We start from the raw sequence: 19,713 nt of genomic DNA on the forward strand, positions 1-19,713 counted from the left end.
AAAGAGGTTTTTATGAAGAGCCTTTGGTTGCTTTCTTCTATGTTTTCCTTTTTTAAACAAATTAGGGAGGTTTTTGTGTTCAAAGGCAGTGCTTATATTCTGCTGGAAACATTTTTTTTTTTTTCCTTGCTGAGGATTTCAGCTGGATCAGCTTCCTGAATTGAATTGCTGAATTAACACCAGGGTGAAGGCGAGGACTGGCAGGAGCAAGGCAGTGAGCACATCTGGCTGGAGGCAGGGGGTAAGAGACAGCCTGGGTGAGGAGAACAAAGCAGCTATGACCCCTGGGTGCTTTTCTGAGGGTCTACCTTTGCCACCAAAGGAGCTGACAGCTTTTGGGTAGAAAATTGTGAGCAGTGGCAACGTAAAGGCCCCAGAACTGATTGTAATCCGTAGCTTTTGTTTTCCTTCCAGACCCCGTAGGGCTTTGGTCAGGTCCACCTCTGGGGTCGAGATCTCTCCACCATCTCGGTAGCAGAACCTGCAGGTTTTTGCTCCCTTTCTCCTCTCCTCTGGTGCTCCTCAGCAGGCCGCCTTTTTTTTTTCCCCTAAGCAAAAGCCTTGCTCATGTCTGATGCGGAAGGGTGGCAGGATCCAGCCCTGGAAAAAGGCTGCCAGCTCACTTCTTGCTCCTGTGACTGGGCAGGTGTTTCGTTCTGGCAAAGGCTTTGCAATCTGATGAGCAGGGGAAAGGGACAGAAAAATGCCATCATAAGCCAGGGCGTGCTGCGTGTATGTTTTGCACCCCACAGTCAGTGCTGTTTGCAGTCTGCTAGTGAAGGCACCCTGTGCCAGCAGCTTCCCCTTTTTCTCTTGTATCCTTTAGACAGGGTTGGGGATGTGGGCAGTGGGAAGGAAGGCAGGTTGGGACCTGATGGGGCCAGCAAGGCTGGGGGAGAGAGCACTGTGTCCGAGGCAGCTGGACAGACTCGCTGTGGCCTTTTCTTGGCCACATCCTGGCTAGCGATGGAGGGAGCTCCCTGCACGGGAGGTTGTCCCTGCTGCTGTGTCCATACCTGCTGTTTGTCTGGTTGCTTTGTGTTTGGTTTGCATCTGATACCTGCACAAGTTGTCTGACCAAGCCCTCGCTGAGATCAGGTGGGAGGTGACGGACCAGGGCTGTGCTACAGTGGGTCCAGCCACCCACCTGCGCCTGTCAGAAGGGCTTTGCCAGACCCAAGCAAACCTCTGTAAAGAAAATGCGTGTCCTCTTTGCTTTCATCGTATGCATGCTTACACAACTGGCTTTGTGACTCATCCTCTTGGCTTCTGCAATTGCATTTAATGAACTGAAGGCTGAGGTTTCACCCCACAGAGAACAAAGCCCTCCTGGATGCAGGACAGCGAATCATCAAGCCCTCTCAAGAGCAGCACATTCCTGAGAGCTGCGAGAACAAACGTCTGCACCAGCTGCGTGCACCCACCATTTCAGCTCTTTGAGGCACGGGGGACTAGCATGGGTGCTGCTTTGAGCCACGGAGGGTGTTTGATATGGGCACAGGCTTTACCTCCCACAGTGTAGTAGCTGCTCATTTTCTGTATAAACGGATGGTGGAAATGGGACGCGATCACTGAAATTTTAGAAAATAACTGCGTCAAAAACACTATGGTCCAGTGATCGTCACTAGTACAGCTTATGCTTTTAAAAGTCAGGTGGACATCATGGAGTCAGTTCTCAGTTTTGCCACATCCTTCCTTCCAGCCCTGACTTTGGCCAGGTTAATTCTCCTGATGCCACGAGGTGAGCTGACAACCATGAGGACAAATGAATCTTCACGCTTTAAAGCTGTGAGGAATCTCAGTTCATGAGTATCTGTAGAAACTGGGATTCCTGAGACGGACTGAGAGAAGCTTTGCACTGTGATGTCTGGAGAGCACTGCGAGCCACACCAGGTATGGTTGTGGTCCCGCTGCCTGTGTCTGCCTGTCCCACCTGGAGGCATGTAGGGGCTGACAGTACTGCTCATGAGAAACATCCGTTGATAACTGGTTTTGTTTTTAACATAATGCCCATGTGAGAAAGGCTGTACTTGTAGAAAGGCCCCAGATCCGTCCCTGCTTTGTCTGGAAATTATGCCCATGGTGGAGGAATGCTCTTGGGAAGGGGATGTACAAGCTTCGCTATATGGGTATAGTTAAGCTCACAGCTCATAGTCCCCTGAAGCCCTTTAGTTATGTGCCAATAATCTAATGAAGTTTGCATTAACATTGCCTATGGTTATATGCAAGTTCCTTTGCATGGAAGTACTAAAAAGCCTCACCCATATGTGTTTGTGTGGGATCACCAAGAAGCAGCACAGCCTTTATGTTTGCCCAGGCTTTGAGCTCTTTGTCTCCCAGTGCCAGTTACAACTGGTTCTTGCAATAGGGCTGCCTGTCCATGAGAACGGAACTGTCCATGAGAACGGAACCACTTGATGGTCCCAGTTAGCTACGGTCCAGTAAGCAACAGTCCCAAGACAGCTGACGCTGCCTCCTTCCTGGTGCCCTGGTGAGTATTTAAAATTGTGGTGTGAGGAGGGGAAAGAGCTGGAGTTGTCCATCTCAGCCTCCTGCTGCAAAATGCCAAGCGTTTCGTTGGCCATTCCTTACTTGATCTCCCCAATGAAACCATCTTTCCCTTCGTTCCAACTTTCTTGCTTTTGCAGCATGGGCACGCAGGTGAGGAGCCGCAGCTCCAGGTGAAGGGACCAGGAGGACTTTGGGCACGTGTCCTCCTAAGGGGGACAGAGCCTGCAGTCCCAGCACGGTGCCGGGAAGGCCAGGTACCAGGATGCTGCTTTCGTTCTGTTACAGGCTCTTCTGTGACCACCACCAACTCTGAAAACTGCCATTTCCAGTTCTTCGCTTCCTAAAAAACATTTGCTTTGCAAAACTATTGCTGAGTTTGATTCACAAAAGTGCTCTGAGGCCTTGGGTGTGAAGTGCTATGACAAAAGAAGGCATTCCAGCTCTTTATTACATCGCACATTTTAAATCACGGAAAATTGGTCTAAAATACAATAAAATTAGCATAAAAAGGAATGTTTTCCAATTGCCTGTCAGGATCCCTTCAGTCTCATAACTGTTTTCGTGTGAAGCAACGAGGGTAATGCTTGATGATAGTTGTTTGTTCCCTTGTTGTCTTGAAGTCGCTGGAAGCAATTTACAAGTTACTCTTGCTCAACGTCTAGGAAGGGAAGAGAATGGAAAATGTTTACTTGTTTCTTTTTGGTAAAGAGTTCCTTCCCAAAACAACAGACTGGGCTAAAGACAAATCAAGCCTTGGCGTTGACTTTGGAGGGTGAAGGATCTGTCCCCGCACGTCCCTGCTGCTCACCCCAGCCAGCACGGAGCAGGAGTGTGGGTGTCTGGCCCCCCACGCCCGCTGCCCTGTGTGTTGCTCTGTCCATCTGTGCCATTCCCATGGCACTGCTTTCCTGGATGGATGTCTCTTCATTGAACGAGTGGTGGCGTTTGGAGCTGCAAAGAAATGACAGAGGTTTTTTTGGGGGGGTTAAACCAAGCTATCCTTTTTCGCCCATGGATGCTGACCTGAAGCTTAGGGGCAGAGGTGTGATCATACCCTGGGGAGGGCACATCTCCTACAGCACAGACAGCACCACGGGCTGTTCTTTCTGACTTCCTGCAGACGGTCTAATTATATGAGAGCATTGCTCTCCATTTGGTAAGAAGATGTATTCTTAGCTAAGTTTACCTAATGCTTTCCTGATTTGTGTGGGTTTTGCTTTTTTCTTCCCCCTTGAGCTGGACAACGATGTGATCTTAGTCCAACAATCAAACATGAAAGAGCCCATATGTATAAAGTACCCTCCTCATGCTGGCATCTGTCCAGAAGAGACAAATTGTCTTCATGCAGGACGTCTGCTATAGCCTCTTCCCATTAAAAAAAAAAATAAAAATCTGGCAAAAGAAGTGTCTCAGGATAAACCAGGACAACACAGCGGTCGTTGTTAGTGGTACTGAGCTGTGCCATCAGACCCGAGAGCTCGCAGACGTGGTGTTACTTGTGCTGTGCATGGTACAAAGCCAACACAAAGGGCAAGTGGGTGGTGGTGGGGTGATCTTCACCTCCTCTTCATTGCCAGGAGATGAACTTCTCTGGAGGGCCCTGGCTCTGAAGAGGCTGGAGAGCAGCTCTACGCCTGCTGCAAGCAGTGGGAAATTTTGCAGAAGGAAATCTTTTGGAGAAACAGGTGGCTGCTCTTGGGAGGAAAAATCTCCCGGTTTCTATCAGTTTTGCTGTTTCCTTTCTCAGTTCTGGTTAAAGAGGCTTTATAATTATTATTAAAGAGCCTCTAATTATTAATTACCAGCCTGGAGGTGTCAGGTGCACCCAACAGCCTGTGGGACTCCCTGGACTTGCAGATCTCCTCTTGTACAGCTGGCTGATCTGGTCTCATCTCCTTGGGCGTGAGAGAAAGGGGGCTGACCTCTCGAGCAAAAGCCGCATAAAATTACAGGAGTACTGATGGCTGTGCCACTATGGGCAAGGGCAAAACATAGTTATTTGTCAAGGTTAACCACCACCATCGACCTCTTGTGGACAGCTAAAAGCTGTGGTGCAGCTACCACTGCTCTGTGATCTCCGGGAGCTTGAGCCCATCTGGGCTGTTATTCAGGAAAAAATGCTCAGCAATTTTTCTCCCCTTTTCACCTACTGGCTGTACCCTTTTAATCCGGCTTTTCTGGTGTTGCGTACCTTGTGGTGATCCAACACATGGTGAAATAGTTGGGAACAGGTCTGTGAGTCTATGGACAGGCAACAGAAGCCCTCAGCCTGCCGGGGGGGTAGGCACTGCTTCAGCATTTCCTTTGCTAGGTTCCTTTGCAAGACTTGTTTTGTTCCTTCTGATTTACCCCTCTCTGAGGCTGTCCTCCTTTAGGATATCATTACCCACATGCTCATATAAATTTTGGTGCGCCTTAATGAAGCCATTTTATAACTTAATGTGCTGTTGTTTCCTCTCCCCACTGGCCAGAAGTCACTTCTGTTCCTGCTACTGCATCTTTCCCAAACCAAAGCAACTGCATCTGCCTGTTATATGTTCTCATTCTGTGTTTCCTGTGTAGTTTGTAGGATGAGGTTGTGGAAGTGAACCAATGCCTTGAATTCAGCTCACTGTTGCCTTCGGACACGGTTACTGCTGCAGAGGCAGTGGTGGACCTCGCTGTGTCTCCAAACCACTGCTTGCCACCAGGCCTGGGTGTGCTGCATGGGCCAGGACTTTTTCCTGGCAGGCAGGAGGTGTGAAGCCAGGCCATGTTGTGATTTGAACATGCTCCTGGTGACTGCCTGACAGAAAGTGCTGCTGAGGACAGCGGGGCACAGGAATCCCTGCATCCATACTGGCAAGTAAATTTGCATTTTCCCCATCTTCTTACCTGACCAAGAGATCCCTATGCAGCCATAGGGTTTTTCCTAAGGCTGCCTGCACCCCTGCTTCATTTTGCGTGGCTGAGCCATGTCTCCTCAAGCTGCCCCCAGGATGTGGAGATGGGTCCCAGCTGCAGCTTTGGGTTTGGATGCGAAGAAATGTGTTAAACACAGCCGTGCAGAGTCAGGAGCCAGCCTGGATGAGGGTGTTTGGGGTGGGAGCTGGTTCCCCGACCTTCCCCTGTTCCCCATACTTTGTGAGTCACATCCTGCATCCACCACCACGGCGTGCAGATGCTGTCCCTTGCTTTAGGCATGTTTCGGAGCCGTACCAGAGCCCTCCTGAAGCCAAAGGACTGACGCACTCTTCAGCTCTAAGCAAAGTATTGGTCAGGCCCGTAATAAACAGCAAATTCTGACATTTAACACATGTAGTGTTGTTTGCCCACGTTTAAAAAGGAAATATTATTCAAGCACTCCTTTGAAAACTAGAGCCACCCACACTTTGTTTTGTTGGGTTTGGCTGATTTGACCTGTGTCATGTTGCTATCACTTCCAGAATATAACATCTCGAATCCCTTATAAATTGTGCATTTTAATGAATGAAAGGCTTTTCCATGTGGTTAAAATCCCACCCCCGCTTCATTCCTGCGATAGAGAACAAACACAGGAAAAAAATTATAACTCCCTAAACTGATAGAAAATTAGCACAGTCATAAAAGGCGCATGTGGCTTTAGCAATGCAACTGAAAAGGAAAAATGAATAAACCTGTCACTCAAAAAGTAAAAGGCAGAGCTGAGGAATGGCTTCTGCCAGTTCAGTTTCCTGGTGAAGGTCTCCCATGTGAGGTCAGAAATAGCCTCATCCCCCTGTGCAGACCACAAGCGGAGGCTCCTCCGTAGGTCTGCTCCTGCAGCCATCACACTCAGCAACGTGCTGCTATAAAGCGCATGGCTAGAGGATATCCTAAATAAATTTACATAGATATATAAATATATGCATGTGTGTGTATTTTGTATGAAATACGAAACCAGTGATTTCTTAGCCAACCCCTTAATTTGTCTGAAACAGTGCAGGCAGAATGGAAACTGCCCACACATTTTTCCATTAAAAGTTACAAAGGGAAGGGAGGGGGAATTGGTGACAGAAAAACACATGCTCTGTCAGCTGTCACATAAATGCCATGCAGCCAGGCAGCAATGTACACTCGCACCAGTTTGCTGGATGAATTCTCCTCCTTTTTCTGCTGCTCACTGCTGGTCTTCCCCCAGCGTGTGTGCTCCCTCCGCAGCGCTCTGTGTGTAGGCAGGGGAAGGGCCAGGGCTGTGGCCGTGCAGGTGTACGAAGAGATCTGATTTTGTTCACCTCTGGTCTGCAACCTTCCTCTGGCTGCCACCCTGCCGGTGGGATTTATATGTGCCCAGAGGCCTCACGGGGTCTGGTGCTGGAGAAGGTTTGTGGTGGCTTTTTGGTTGCTTGTGACTGCGGTCTGTAAACCCTTCACTCACCTGATGGCCACGGCCCCTCTGCTGCTCCAGCAAGAGTTGTGATAGACACCCAAAAGCTTTACCCAGCACTGGGCTGCAGGAGACACCTTGCCCATAAAATGGTCAGGAGGAGCTTGCTGCTGAGGATGAAAAAGCAGAGTCATCACTGGTGTCACCTAAACACACGTAGGCAAAAATGTCAGGTGCATCGGTTACCCATTTCGTTGCAGCCAACCCTACAGTCGCAATGAGGCGGCTGCCTATGGGAAGGTGGGCCTGTGAGCTCACCAGCAGTTTGTGAAAGAATGTGTTGTGTTGACAGTGCTAACCATTTTGCACAGCAGGGGGAAAAATGCAGCTGGTAACTAATGCAGAACTGTAGGGATTCGTGAATGTGTGTATGTTTCTGTTTTTCGCTATATTGTCCTATAACCCATATGCATCACTGTGGGTTGTGTTAGTGGAATTTTGCTGCTCAGCAGCTGTCCAGGCAATGTGAAGCCAGGCCCACTCATCCTTTTAACCATCAAAGGTACATATTCAATCCATTTCTGGCTGCCTCGGGGCACTGCTCCACACATCCTTCTCAGCGGCGGTGCCAGCTTAAGGCACTCCTGCCTGCTCAACTCTGCAGCCATGCAGTGATCTATCTCTGTTGGTAGAGCAGAGTTAAAAATAACTTGGGTGACTTGACTGGTTCCTTTGCTTCATGAGCAGCTGTGCTGGTCCAAGAGAAAGGTACTACAGAAGAAGGAGCGGCCAGAAGGTGAAAACACCTTGCTCTGGCTTTGCTGATGAGAAATAGGAAAAACAGAACTGCTCAGATATGGAGAGTTGCTGTTAAATCTGTGTTTTGGGTTTCCTTTTGGGAATCAGAATGGCTACTTCAGACTCTGAGGGTTTCTCAGTGTTGAGACCATAAGCCTTGTTTAGTTCTGCTCATTTCAACCCCCCTCATATCTTTGGTTGGGTCTTTGAATACAGTTGCTCCGTGGTAACTCAGACACATGAAAACAGCTTCGTCTAACTACTGAGCTGTGCCCACAAATGTAAGACCACAAAGCCTTCTTGAGGTCTTATTCTGACATGAAATTTGAGAGACTGAGCCAAATTTGGCCATGGTTACTCTAGTACCTTGCTAAAGACTACTGCTCAAAGTCATTCCAGGTACAGTTGTTGGAAAGGAGATGAAAAAAGCAGCCAAAGGGATCATAATTTATAAGATAACACTGCCTTTGTTTTTAATACAGACCATTGCTTAAGACTGCAGAAGTGTGACGACGCTCTTGATGTGTGCTCCAAGACTAATGCTATGAAAAACCTGGTATGTCCTTATCAGTGGTTTAGGCTCCTTCAGTGTTCCTAGCCTTGGCAAAACATGAGTGGTAAGACTTGAACTTTGTGCGTCATTTATTAGAATAATTTTTCCTCTTCCCTGACACTTTATTTGTTATGTTCAGTTTTAATGGTACAGTAACATCTCTCAATAGCACCATAATTTAGTAATCCATAAAGAGCAGGGATGTTTTATATTTCAAAAATTGTGACTGCCCTCTCGTTGCCCTCCCAGAGAAACCTGAGACTGTTGTTCCCCGACACTGCTAAGTGAACTAAAAAGCTGGGCCTTCTCCCCCATATTGCAGAAAATACCTGTCTTCCCTAGTAACTGACTGATCCTGGAGTTGCTTATGCTTTTCATCCATCTGCTGTCAATTTAACTGGCTCAGCTAGCTACAGGCTCCTTCATATGACCTTGCAAGAATTTACAAAACCTGGTTTCTATAAAAATTAAGGGGCAATCCCCATGTTTACCCTCTTGCTCAACTAGCCATGTTTTGTTACTACCAGCTAGTGCTAGAATATATCCATGTCTCCCCCGACCTCCAGCTCGATCCTGCATCTGGGAAGATCTGATGACTTGGCCGAGACTTCCAGCTGCTGAAGTTACCTCGGAAGATCAGTTGTTGTTGCATATGAGCAGTAGCTTTGCCTGGACTGCTGTGTTTCTGGAAATCTGGAGCGTAAGTACAGTGCTGAGGCTCTGCAGCCTGTCAGACTAGGTCTGGCAGAGCTGGGGAGAGCCTTTGCAGCGTGCACGCCACACATTTGGTCAAAGTGGGTGTCCAAGGCCCGGGCTGCTTTTTAGCCCTCTGATTCGCAGCACCTGGGCAAACCAACACAAGCCTGACACTTCCCAGACTCAGTGGACTTAGGCATAAGTTAATGCTGGGGGGAGCATGCACACGTCTGTCCGGGAAGTTGCAATCAACCAGCACCTGAAAGGCCAACAGAGCTAGTGAAAAGATTTACAATAAATATGTGTCCACATACGTAGCAGAGGGAATTGTCTTTTGTGGCCGTCTTGAATCTTTTAGCTCAGATTGACTGTAATGCAAGATTGGCTTTACTGCTGTGTGCAGTTCCACATGCAGAGCACATATGGGCATCAGACCACATAACCCGAAAATACACATTTCTCTAGTGACATTTAGCCTTAGTTTTCCAAATGAAGACATTGACTTGCAGCAAAACAGGCTTTTAAAGGATGGAACTGTATTTATAAAGGATGGAAAAGTATTTATTTACCCATGGTGTAATTTTTATCTTCCATAAGAACACGGGTATCAGGTGCTTAATTACAGGATTATGTATGTAAACGTGCACTTTATAAAAATTTGGAAGTAAAACCTTTGCCTAAAAAAAACAGTCTTATTCCTGGCATTCGAGTTCCATCTACAGAAGCCTTTCATGTTAGAGACATCCCATATGTGAGTTATTGTTATAATACAATAAATACTTTACAAAAATAATGCTAGCTTTTTTTAAAAAAAAAAAAAAGGAAGAAATTTAACTCACCATAGTCCCTCCCAGACAGCTTGCTTAAAGAACAGCTTCTTCTATAGAGTACTGTACACTCAGCATATGATAAAAAGGGGAAAAGAGGCTGGTTTCATGCTTTGTCTGAGGGAATTAGAAATGTATTTTCCACTTCTCCTGTTTTTTAAAAAATAAACTTTTCTTAAAAGAAAGAAGCAGATCTAAACACTCTTCATGTTAAAAATTGAGAAGTAACTGTGATTCTTTTTGCCTTTGACATGATTTCCTTCTGTGGCCTCACTCCTCCAAAGACTTACAGCATGCTTAATTTACAGGTAGCTGCCCTAAAGCTCTGCTCCCCAGCGTAAGACATAAGCCCTGCCAGCTGTAGTTCCATATCTGAGAAGTCTCCAGGAATGGGCTGTTTGTGACACCTGGAGAACCACTGAGTTGTGTCCTTGTCCACAGGAAAACCACAGCTACACCTCCCTGCAGGCCTACCCCAGATGGACAGCAAGGACCTGAGCTAGAGGGTAACAGGAAGAAATCCAAGCAAGAATTGCTAGTAAGGTACTATACTCACTTTTAAGTATTAGCCTTCCATAAAAAAAAAAAAAAATAATCTTCCTTTCTTAGATATGCCTACTCATGAAATCAATTATGGAGAAAACTGATGCCGTAGGTGCATTAATCTTGTAAACCATTCCCATATGGAAGAGTATATTTTTCAATCCTGTTGTTTATAATAACTTTTAAATATGTGCCCTCCTCAGCTGGGGCTTTGGGCTTGATGGTGATGGCAGCTGCTCCACTCCTTCCCACCCCCCCATCTCGTATTTATGTTATAGTTGGGGAATAAAATGAAATGCACATTATTAAATGAACACTATTGCAGTATAAAATCTTACCAGGACAAGTTTTATGTATGTCTGTATGCAAAAATAGGTGTGTGTGAGATAGAGAGATACGTGTTTATAAATTACACACACTATGAAAAATACTTATGTATTATATTACAACTATATACATTCATTAGAAAGAAACTGATCAACTCCTGTCAAGGAGATAATGCAGCAGCCGTTATCAGTTCTTGGGCATCCAGGAAATGAATGCTACTTTCTGTCTGAAGAGGAGGAAAATCTTTTCAGTATTCCCTTGCTTCTTGAAATTGCTTGTAATAGTCTTCGTCTGAAGGGTTTTCTGTACACTTTTGCCCATTGTTTGGAGGCCGTGCTTCATTGTATCGGCTCCAGTCCCCTTTGCATATAATCCAGGGCAGAATGTCCACTTTGTAATGGAGTTCTGCTGAGAATTCGATGCTGATCAGGTTTGGTGTACCCGCCCCCTTCCCTCTGGTAATCAGCTGCATATTATCATCATAGCAGCAGTGCTGAGCTGCCAGCGTTGTGCTCTCCAAAGAGAGCATGGAGCGGATGCAGTATCGTGCAGTGGGCTTATAGATCTCCAGTTTTTCCTTTGGGCCACTTGCATCTTTCCAGCGAAAGTTTTTTCTCTTAATTCGATCATAGATTTCAGCAGTGCTGTATGCAACTTCTCTGGGGTAGGAGCATGGGCAGCTGGGAAGATCATTGACCACTTTGTGCATATATTTCTTCAAGAACTCACTTTTGCAGCTCATCCATCTTTCGCAACTATCAGTGTCTGTTTAAGGACAGGAAATGGAAAACTTAAGATACATTATGCAGCATCCCAGTTCATATGAGCATGACGAATGAGTAAAGCATTACTGTTCAGCACCAGTGCTTTGCTTAAGAAAGAAAGGGCAGTAAGAAAAGCTTGCCTCCCTGCCTGCAATGTGTTAATATGCTGTCTTGTCAGACAGAGAAATCAAACATGTGACTGACTTTGAGGTCCTCAGGCATCGCTACTCCATATTATATTGCAGTACCAATGCCAGCACAAATCTTTAACATTTCTTCCACTTGGCAAGTTCTAGCTAAGCCTCTGATATGCCCATGCAGCACAAGAGGAATTACGCGGCTTTATAAGCAACAGAACTGACATAGGGCAATTCTATTCCCTGAACTTGTACAGAGATTTGAAGGCCACCTTTGGTTTAAAGCTCTAGTCCACACACTCACATTTTAAGAACAGCAGATTCAGATTTTGAAAGATTTTCTCATGATGTTGTAAACATCAAGATGGCAAGCAAAGCCTGGGTTATTTTTTCTAAAATTTGTTATTAAGTCCTAATTCAGCCTTTTACCTAGCAAATACTTTTTTTTCTCTTTGGTCTGCATCTTCCCAAAGGGGTATTTCAAGCAGCTGTAGTTCAGACACAGAGACTGAGATCTTGGCTGACTTCTCACAAATGCAGCCAGAAGTGATTCAGATTCTAAATGAGCATATGTGACATAATATCAGAGAGTCTGTATGTTAGGGGGACTTTGTGGTATCACAGCCGTGACTTATAGCTGGGATTAAAGAGATTTATATACTAGTAGTATATTTAATACTGACATTTTATTATTTTGCAACAGTCTTCAGAGAATCTGGTTAAACATCTCCTACATGAAATGTTGTTTAAGGTGTTTGTATCAGGCTATGGGCTTTAAAAAGCCTTGCACATCTTGCTCCACACTTACTTAACAGGACTCTGGAGTAAGGCAAAGATTGGGGCCTAAAACTCTTTTAGCAAACATTCTTTCAAAATATTTACTTAGTAATCTGTCCTTCTTCTTTCTGTTGTTTTAAGAGTTGTATCCCAGCTGTCATTAAATGTTGTGCTCTACCACCATAGGAAGGAGGTGGTGGAGTACATTGTTTATCCAATTAGTCCAACATACAGTGTTTAAGAGTGGCCACACTATGGCTTCATTGGAAGGATAAAATCGGAATGTTTTAGAGGTTGGGATAAGTTTTAGATAGATCATGCCCTACAAAATTGCTTTGGCTATCCCCATTTATTTTAGTGTGACAGCACTAACTAAAATGCTTTTATAATATCTTCCATTCAAGGCTATTTCAGCAAAATGCTAAACAGTGTTTGATTTTCTCCCTCCATTAGGGTTGAGACTTACTGCACTTTTCAGAACTAGGGAAGAGACTCACTATTTTACAAAAAACGAGCCACAGAAATTTGTTAAGAGTTAAGAAGATAAAGATTTAATGATCGAAATGAGCTAAGGTCCAGGTCATAAACTTAAGCAAGATAATAAATGACAATTTTTACTGACATGTTTAATGATAAACTTAAAACCTTAGTCCCACAGTGAGAGTCAAAAAAGGAAAATCTAAGTAAGTTTCTTATCTACTACTGAAAGGTTGACTAGGCTGCTTACCAACTTCAAACAGTTTGGTGGCATTGAAGTCTTCACTTCCAGCCAGTAAGCTCACTTCTGTGGCAGCTGTCCGGAAGGTATCTTCTATCCCTAAGACAAACATGTTAATGGTGGTGGTGTTTTCCTATTAAAACAAAACAAAATCAACCATCTCCCTGCCACCCTGTCCTCCCCTAGTTCCGCAAGTTGCTTTTGTTTGGCAGGGAAATAATCTGAAGTTAGCTATAGCAATAAAATAATAAATTGGGATCTCAAAATATAAGGATCTTCCTGCAATCTCCAGTTAAGTATCTGCTGTCATTAGAGAGAAACATAACACAACCAGAAAATATATTGAAGGATCCTTCCAAAGTATGCATTCTTTCATGGCTGTTTTAGTTTGGCCTGCCTGCCAACCTCATGTCACCCAGTCTGTCAGTCTGTGCTGTGGAGCCTTAAAACAAGTATGTCTTCAAAGAAGCATGTGAACACTATTCTTTTTTTTTCTTCTCTCTTTTTTTTTTTTTTTTTTTTTTTTTTTCCACCCTTGACTTAAAAACCTCTGCAGAGAGCAGGAAGCACTTTAATAGATGATAACTATATGGTTAATAATGAAGTCTGTTCACCGTTCATCTTGTCTCCAATGAACTTTCTCCTGATCCCCTGAACCAGGGCATAATAGTGGCTTGCAAAGCTTCAAAACAGCCTCAGGCAGCTTTTCAATAAAATTATCATACGGTTTTGCCTTAACTCCAGCAGTAGATGCAGAATAATAGATACCCAAGAATCCATTACAAGTAATTCACTGCTGGAATTATAAACAGTAGAAGCTGAGCTTTGCCCTTGTCATTTTAAAAATGTCAGCACAGCCTCAAAGAGTGAATCTATTTTGCTTGCTGATCGTTGGGGGTCTCTTATATGACATAATATGTTCTTTCAAGTTTGCCACTGTTTGATGCTAGCTGATAATAAATACTGGAGAATATAGCTGGGGAAGTACATGCTTTCTTCTGGATTTAACCCCTTATTATTGAAGTTTCAGGATGTATGAGAAAATCCAGCAGTATTTTTCTGCTGAACTAGCAGTCTTTATCTTGCAGTGAATGCACGCGTCTATCTGTGAGTGAAACTTCTCTCCAGCTGCCTTATAAGGTTCCTACCTCTTTTCCCCAGCACTGCTGACATTTCACTTCCCATCAAAAAGAATGACCTCCAGTTTAAAAAATTTGCCTTTTTATGTCATTAAGTAAGCTCAGTGAAATGTATACCACCCTGGCATGTGTTTTACTTCTCTTTGATCGTGCTAAGTAATGAACCTGCATATAGCCCATGCATTGTAGCAACTACTGCATCACTGCATTGCGAACTCGCCTGAAGTAGCATTTTAAGAACATCACAAGACAAGTTTCCCATAGCAGCTTTTAACTTTTATGCTGTAGGTTTGAGTGCTCAGCCCTGCTTTCAGCAAAGCAAAAGCTGTATGACAGTAAGGACACCTCCGTTACTGCCATTTAAATGTTTGTACCAGCTGTTGGGTAGGAGCAAAGGAAAGGCTCCTAGTCTTGGACATATTGTCTGAATGCATTCAAGCCAAAAATTACACTTTCCTTTGTCTCATTGTGCACAGCTATTGCAGGACCAAACCTGCTGTTTATAATTCTCTACAACTGACCAAGCAACATGGCAAGAGAGATGACATTTCCACCTGACCATAGATGTTGACTTTCTAGAACAGGAGTTTTTGTAGACCAATAAAAACACAATCTCTTAGGTCAAACACAAGCAGCTATTTAAAGTATTTTTTTCATATTAATATATGTGGAGTCATACAGTAACTCTATATATGTTAGGCACAAAACTTAAAAGCCATATAACTGGGGGAGCTATTTGTTCACCACACAGGCACATCCATTCACTTGCCCAGCAAAATATGAGCTCACTGAGGCAACAGTTAGCATGGCTGTTTTGAAACTCTAAAGTTAATACAAATTTGTTTCATGAGAGTAGATTACACCCTTTGGAATACAAAACGTACTGTGAACAAAAATGCCTGCCATCATCTAAAAAAAACTGTATTCGTCTTTTAAGTCCCAGGGGATAGTAGTCTGCAACTAGCAGTGCATTATTACTAGCAAAGGACCTGCCATTTCATTCCACAAATGCCCTTGAGAACCAGCATGCCTCTTCCCCCAAAAACTCCTACCTAGCCAAGGAGCAAATGAAATAGGACCTTGGCTTTGCATGCCATAGGGCTGTTCTCCCCCTCCTTTGCCCCCCGTCCCCACTCCCCTTCCGCCAGCAATCCGAGAGGGCGAAACCAAACCTGGGCAGTTTGGCCTGTCGCAGCTCCGTGACTCGGTGGCGGTGCAGGCATACCCACAGGACCTCGTCCGCTTCTGATTGCCGCTCCCGCAGGTGACGCTGCAAAGGGACCACGGGCTCCAGTCTCCCTCACCATCAATGTAATCTGCGCAGGAACAAAGATGAGGAAGGAAACGAAGAAACAAAACTCCTACTACCCCAAACTACTGTGTAGTGTTTTTTATTAAGAAGGCAAAACAAGAATGGAATCCAGATGTCTCTACCTGAAGCTTGGGCTAAATGCCAGGCCTAAGCCTGCTGTTTAAACGGTTTTCACACTTGACGCTCCTCGGGGAAATGCATGCAGCATTATTTGAAAAAATATTTCCTTTCTCTTTTGACCTTTTGGCAGCTGAGAATCCTCAGCTGCAAAGCTGGGTCATGAACTAACAGTACACATCTATTCACATCATTTCCCTGTATATAGGAATATGTTTTCTGACCACAGACTAATCAAGCACAGGATAAATTTTCTTTTTCTTTGCTTCAAAACACACAGCAATAGCACAACAATGCCTACATAATTAATTTTTAGGACAGAATGAATGTCAGACTGTGGGAGGCTGAGGGTCATGTGTGAAAATTGCAAATTTTGTTTTTCAGTCCCTTAAACAGGAAACAGATATTCAGGAATACTGCCATGAATATAGGGGTCTGCATATTCACCTTGCACCCAGAATAGCATACAATTTGTAGTGATTCATCCAAATTATTGAATAACATCGAATCTGATTCTTTATTAGGACGAGCCGTCTGATAAGGAAACCTGACTTCATTCTCTTCTGCTAGACAGCCAAGACAAACAGTACCAAGTCTGTGCTGCCGAGGCTCGGTGATGCTGTGAGTATCTAAACACCTTAGAGCTAGTCCCGTGTGTTTGCTGAGCTAATGGCTGCACACCCCACCTTGCAAAGGGCACCAAATGCAGCACAGACCAATCCCAGTTCACTTTCATTCCCAGCAGCCTCCTGACTTTCGGCCTCCCCAGCTGAGGTTTGTCTCTCTTTATAGCTATAGGCTGACCGCGTATGCACAGGCACGATAACAGGACAGATCCCTGCCCGCACAGCCCCTCGTGCTACACACAGCTCCTGCTTCCCCCTCACTGCCATGCTGTCTGTGGGCTTCCTGAGCTGGTTAGTAGAACACGTTACTTGATTTGTACCATATGTAATGACTGACGACAACTCTGTGGGGTGCTATTAAACATTTATTGCCGCGAGTATGGGAAGGTTATACATCTCACTCATAGCGAGCTGCCTAGATGTGAGTTCCTTGTGGCAGGGACCTTACGTGTTTCTCCTTTTCTTACACCGCTGCCAACTGCTACGTCAGCACACTTGGACCAGGTGTCCACTGGTCAGGTGTGGGTGGAATTATGGCCCCTGCAGTACAATCGTTGTGCAAAGAGCCATGATTGTGGGCTTTGCCAACAGGAGAGCACTGCAGCAGTCTGAAGAGGCATATGAACTCTCAGGAAAATGAGATCTGCCCTCCCTTACGAGCCCTGCTCTCCTTCCCAGCCCTTTTCTGACTGATTTTTTTTTCCACGTGGCTGATGAGGAAGAACAAGGATGAGCGGGTGTGATGCTTGTCAAAGAGCCCAGCCTGGGAGGCCAGGGTGAGCAGGCAGAGCACTGCAGGATGCTTTTTGGCAGGGGTGAGGTGAGGGCAGGTAAAACGTGCAAACAGTCTGCTGGCTGGAACTAGCCATCAAAGCGGACAGGATCTGCTGCTGCATCCTCCCAGCATGCCAATGGCATGCAACATTTTACACTAGTCATAAGGCCAGGAGTCTCTTGCAATTAGTAGGGTGCACTGGTATATGGCAGAGAGCTCAAGGATAATTTTCAGGCCTTCCTACACAGTGTTTATCCTGCACCATGAAAACACAATATCTAACATTAAATATACAGAGCTGGATTTTCAGCTGGATCTCAACCTGCTCTCCGTCTTTTGATATTTGTAATTCTTATTATTTTAATTCTACCACAATTATTTGTGAAAGAAAATTTATTTTGCCTAAATGAATAACTACCTAATACATGAATTCTTGGCAACAAATTGTGCCCATGACTAAACGCAGGTGCAAAAAGAAGGGATAGACTTCAATCTTCTGACCACAAAATTTAATACATATGTATACATTTAAATACAACATTCCATGGAAAGGCCATCTCTAATGTTAAGGCTCTAGGACTTAGGCAGGGAAAAATAAGACTGAAACAATGCAAGACAGCCCCTCTGCAATATCGAGGTGATGCAACACAAGTGCCAGGATAAAAATACTGTGGCTTTGAAACCCTGCTCTAACCGATTTATTTTATTTATTTATTTATTTACATAAAAGCTGAAATCTGAGAGGCTGTAAGATACCTGTGGCTCCTGGGGTATGCATATTAATTCACCTCCCTTGAGTCTTTCCCTGTGGATAGCTACACCCCAACGGGGCAGTGAATAAATGTAGCTCCTCTCTGTTTCTAGTTTCTGCAACTGTTTCATGCAACAAGCTGAAAACAATTGTTTTCGCCATGACACATCTGGAAGAGAATTACACACGCAAATACACAATGTTCCTGCTGCATATGCCACTCCCCACACATGCACCAACATAATTCTTCTTATTTGTGTATCCACCAAACACTACCATGTTTTAGATCTTGCTTATTTATCCAATAATTACATTTTAGTTCCCAAACCGCTGCATGATTCTAAATTTGCACTTATCCTTACTCTAAAAATAAATATGAAACCTTGTTTCCTTTGCTTTTAAAAAAAGTACACTTAGGACTAAAAAAAGGTCCTCTTATGGGATAACTGGTATGATTTGCAAGATTATAGACTTACTAGTGGAATGTAGCTACCACAGTACAGCTTGTGCATCTGCACAGATTTGTATTTAAAAGCTGATGAACAAAAGCCACATGTTGAAAAATTCTATTTTGTTTGGCCTGCTTTCAGCAATGCCTCACCATTTTCATTTCCCCCAACTCATTTTACAATCCCAAGATGCCCATAAGAGGCCTGGAACACAAACTCACCATACTCTGGCTGCTCCTTGGACTCAAACGTTCGGTGACTGGGTGCATGACTATCCCACCCACCGAGAGGGTTTAGGAAGTTGCTGTCCTCGGTAGTGCTGTCATACTTGTAGTCCTGGTCACCACTGCTCATGCGAGTCAAGGTGGAGGACCTCTGCCACCAGTTTCTCCAGTCGGGTGATGGGACTGGCCAGCTAGGCTTGCTGCTCTCTTTCTGCAAGTCCTTGTCTGTCTCAGTGTCAGGACCATCCACCACTTCAATGGTAACCTGGGGGATTAAAAACAGACCGGAGCGTCCGTCAGCATCACCCCTAGTCACTGGGGAACCCTCTACATGGCACAGGCAAATGAGATGCTGCCTTGCAAAGGGGCTGTGTAATACTGTAGGGTTAGCTTGTTGTAAACCATATGTGGATTACTGAGCCCAGAGATATGCAGAGGCTGAGTGATTCCTTCTGCTACCTCTGCTGAATCAGACCTTGGAACAAAGGCTAGGAAAAATACCGCGCAAAATAATAACCCATGCTGTGCCTAAAACTTTCGCAGAAGAACTTTCTGCCTTATGGGGAAAAGATGTTTAAACCTGGACATATATGACCAGGAGAAAGAAACGAAATCTGTTACTCTAAATATGCTGGGGCTGAATCTGAGGCAAGCATGAAGCCCACCAGCATGCAGAGCCTGTTCCAAGGGCTGGGACTGACTCAGCACGGGGCTAAATAACTCCACGGGTCTGCAGGTGGAAGACAGAGCCCAGGGTCCCTGCGGGGTCAAGCTGTTTGCATCTGCCTTGCCCTCTAGTGGCAGCTCAGCCATCCCCCTCATGCTGCCCACCTCGCAGCACCCGTGCTTCCATCGCACCACGGCATGGGATGTCACCGCTGCGTGAAACCACTGTCTGTGGCAATGAGAGCCAGAAGCTCTTCCAGCCAGTGCCATATAAATCACTTGCTGCTGAGCCAGCTGAAGTGGGTCCTCCTTCTAAGCTTTGGCATAAAATCATATGCAGTCCATTTACGGTTTCTGCAGAACCCAGAGGTGAGATTCATAGCTTTCTGCCCAGTTCACTCACATGCATCATGAATATAAATATAATTCTGCACAGGGAGAGTCCCTGGTGACTCGTGCTGAACAATGTGTAAATATGAAACTCTTGGATAAATATTCTGCATACATATAGGTGGCTATTTAGGTAGAAATAGGAACTAGCCATCAGAATCCTTGGCTCTACACAACTGTGCAAGCACAGCATGACCACAGATAGATAAATCATGAAATGCTCTGATGCTTCATGTTGGTGTGCTTCAGTGATTACATTGGACTGGCTAAACAACCACGACACAGATGT

General features: G+C 44.9%; 1 protein-coding gene and 1 long non-coding RNA gene across 4 annotated transcripts in view; one reads left to right on the forward strand and one right to left on the reverse strand.

The window, feature by feature from the left end:
- Positions 1-1,372: 1,372 nt before the first annotated feature.
- Positions 1,373-3,024, forward strand: LOC311434925. Its single transcript, XR_014691834.1, has 3 exons — positions 1,373-1,893; positions 2,369-2,491; positions 2,797-3,024. It is a non-coding gene; the product is annotated as an uncharacterized lncRNA (long non-coding RNA).
- A 7,554-nt stretch (positions 3,025-10,578) lies between these two features.
- The window catches only part of ISM1 (isthmin 1), a 40,093-nt gene continuing 30,958 nt past the window's right edge, over positions 10,579-19,713 (reverse strand). For all 3 annotated transcript variants that reach the window (XM_084515171.1, XM_084515170.1, XM_084515172.1), the window contains 4 exons: positions 18,366-18,633; positions 15,287-15,430; positions 12,985-13,074; positions 10,579-11,344 (listed from right to left, as the gene is read on the reverse strand). In XM_084515171.1, coding sequence (XP_084371297.1) covers positions 10,827-11,344; positions 12,985-13,074; positions 15,287-15,430; positions 18,366-18,633 — 1,020 coding nt within the window. In that variant the 3' untranslated portion in view covers positions 10,579-10,826. The remainder of the gene's footprint in view (positions 11,345-12,984; positions 13,075-15,286; positions 15,431-18,365; positions 18,634-19,713) is intronic.

Source organism: Aythya ferina (assembly GCF_964211825.1).
Source record: "Aythya ferina genome assembly, chromosome: 3".
Taxonomy (NCBI): Eukaryota; Metazoa; Chordata; class Aves; order Anseriformes; family Anatidae; genus Aythya; species Aythya ferina.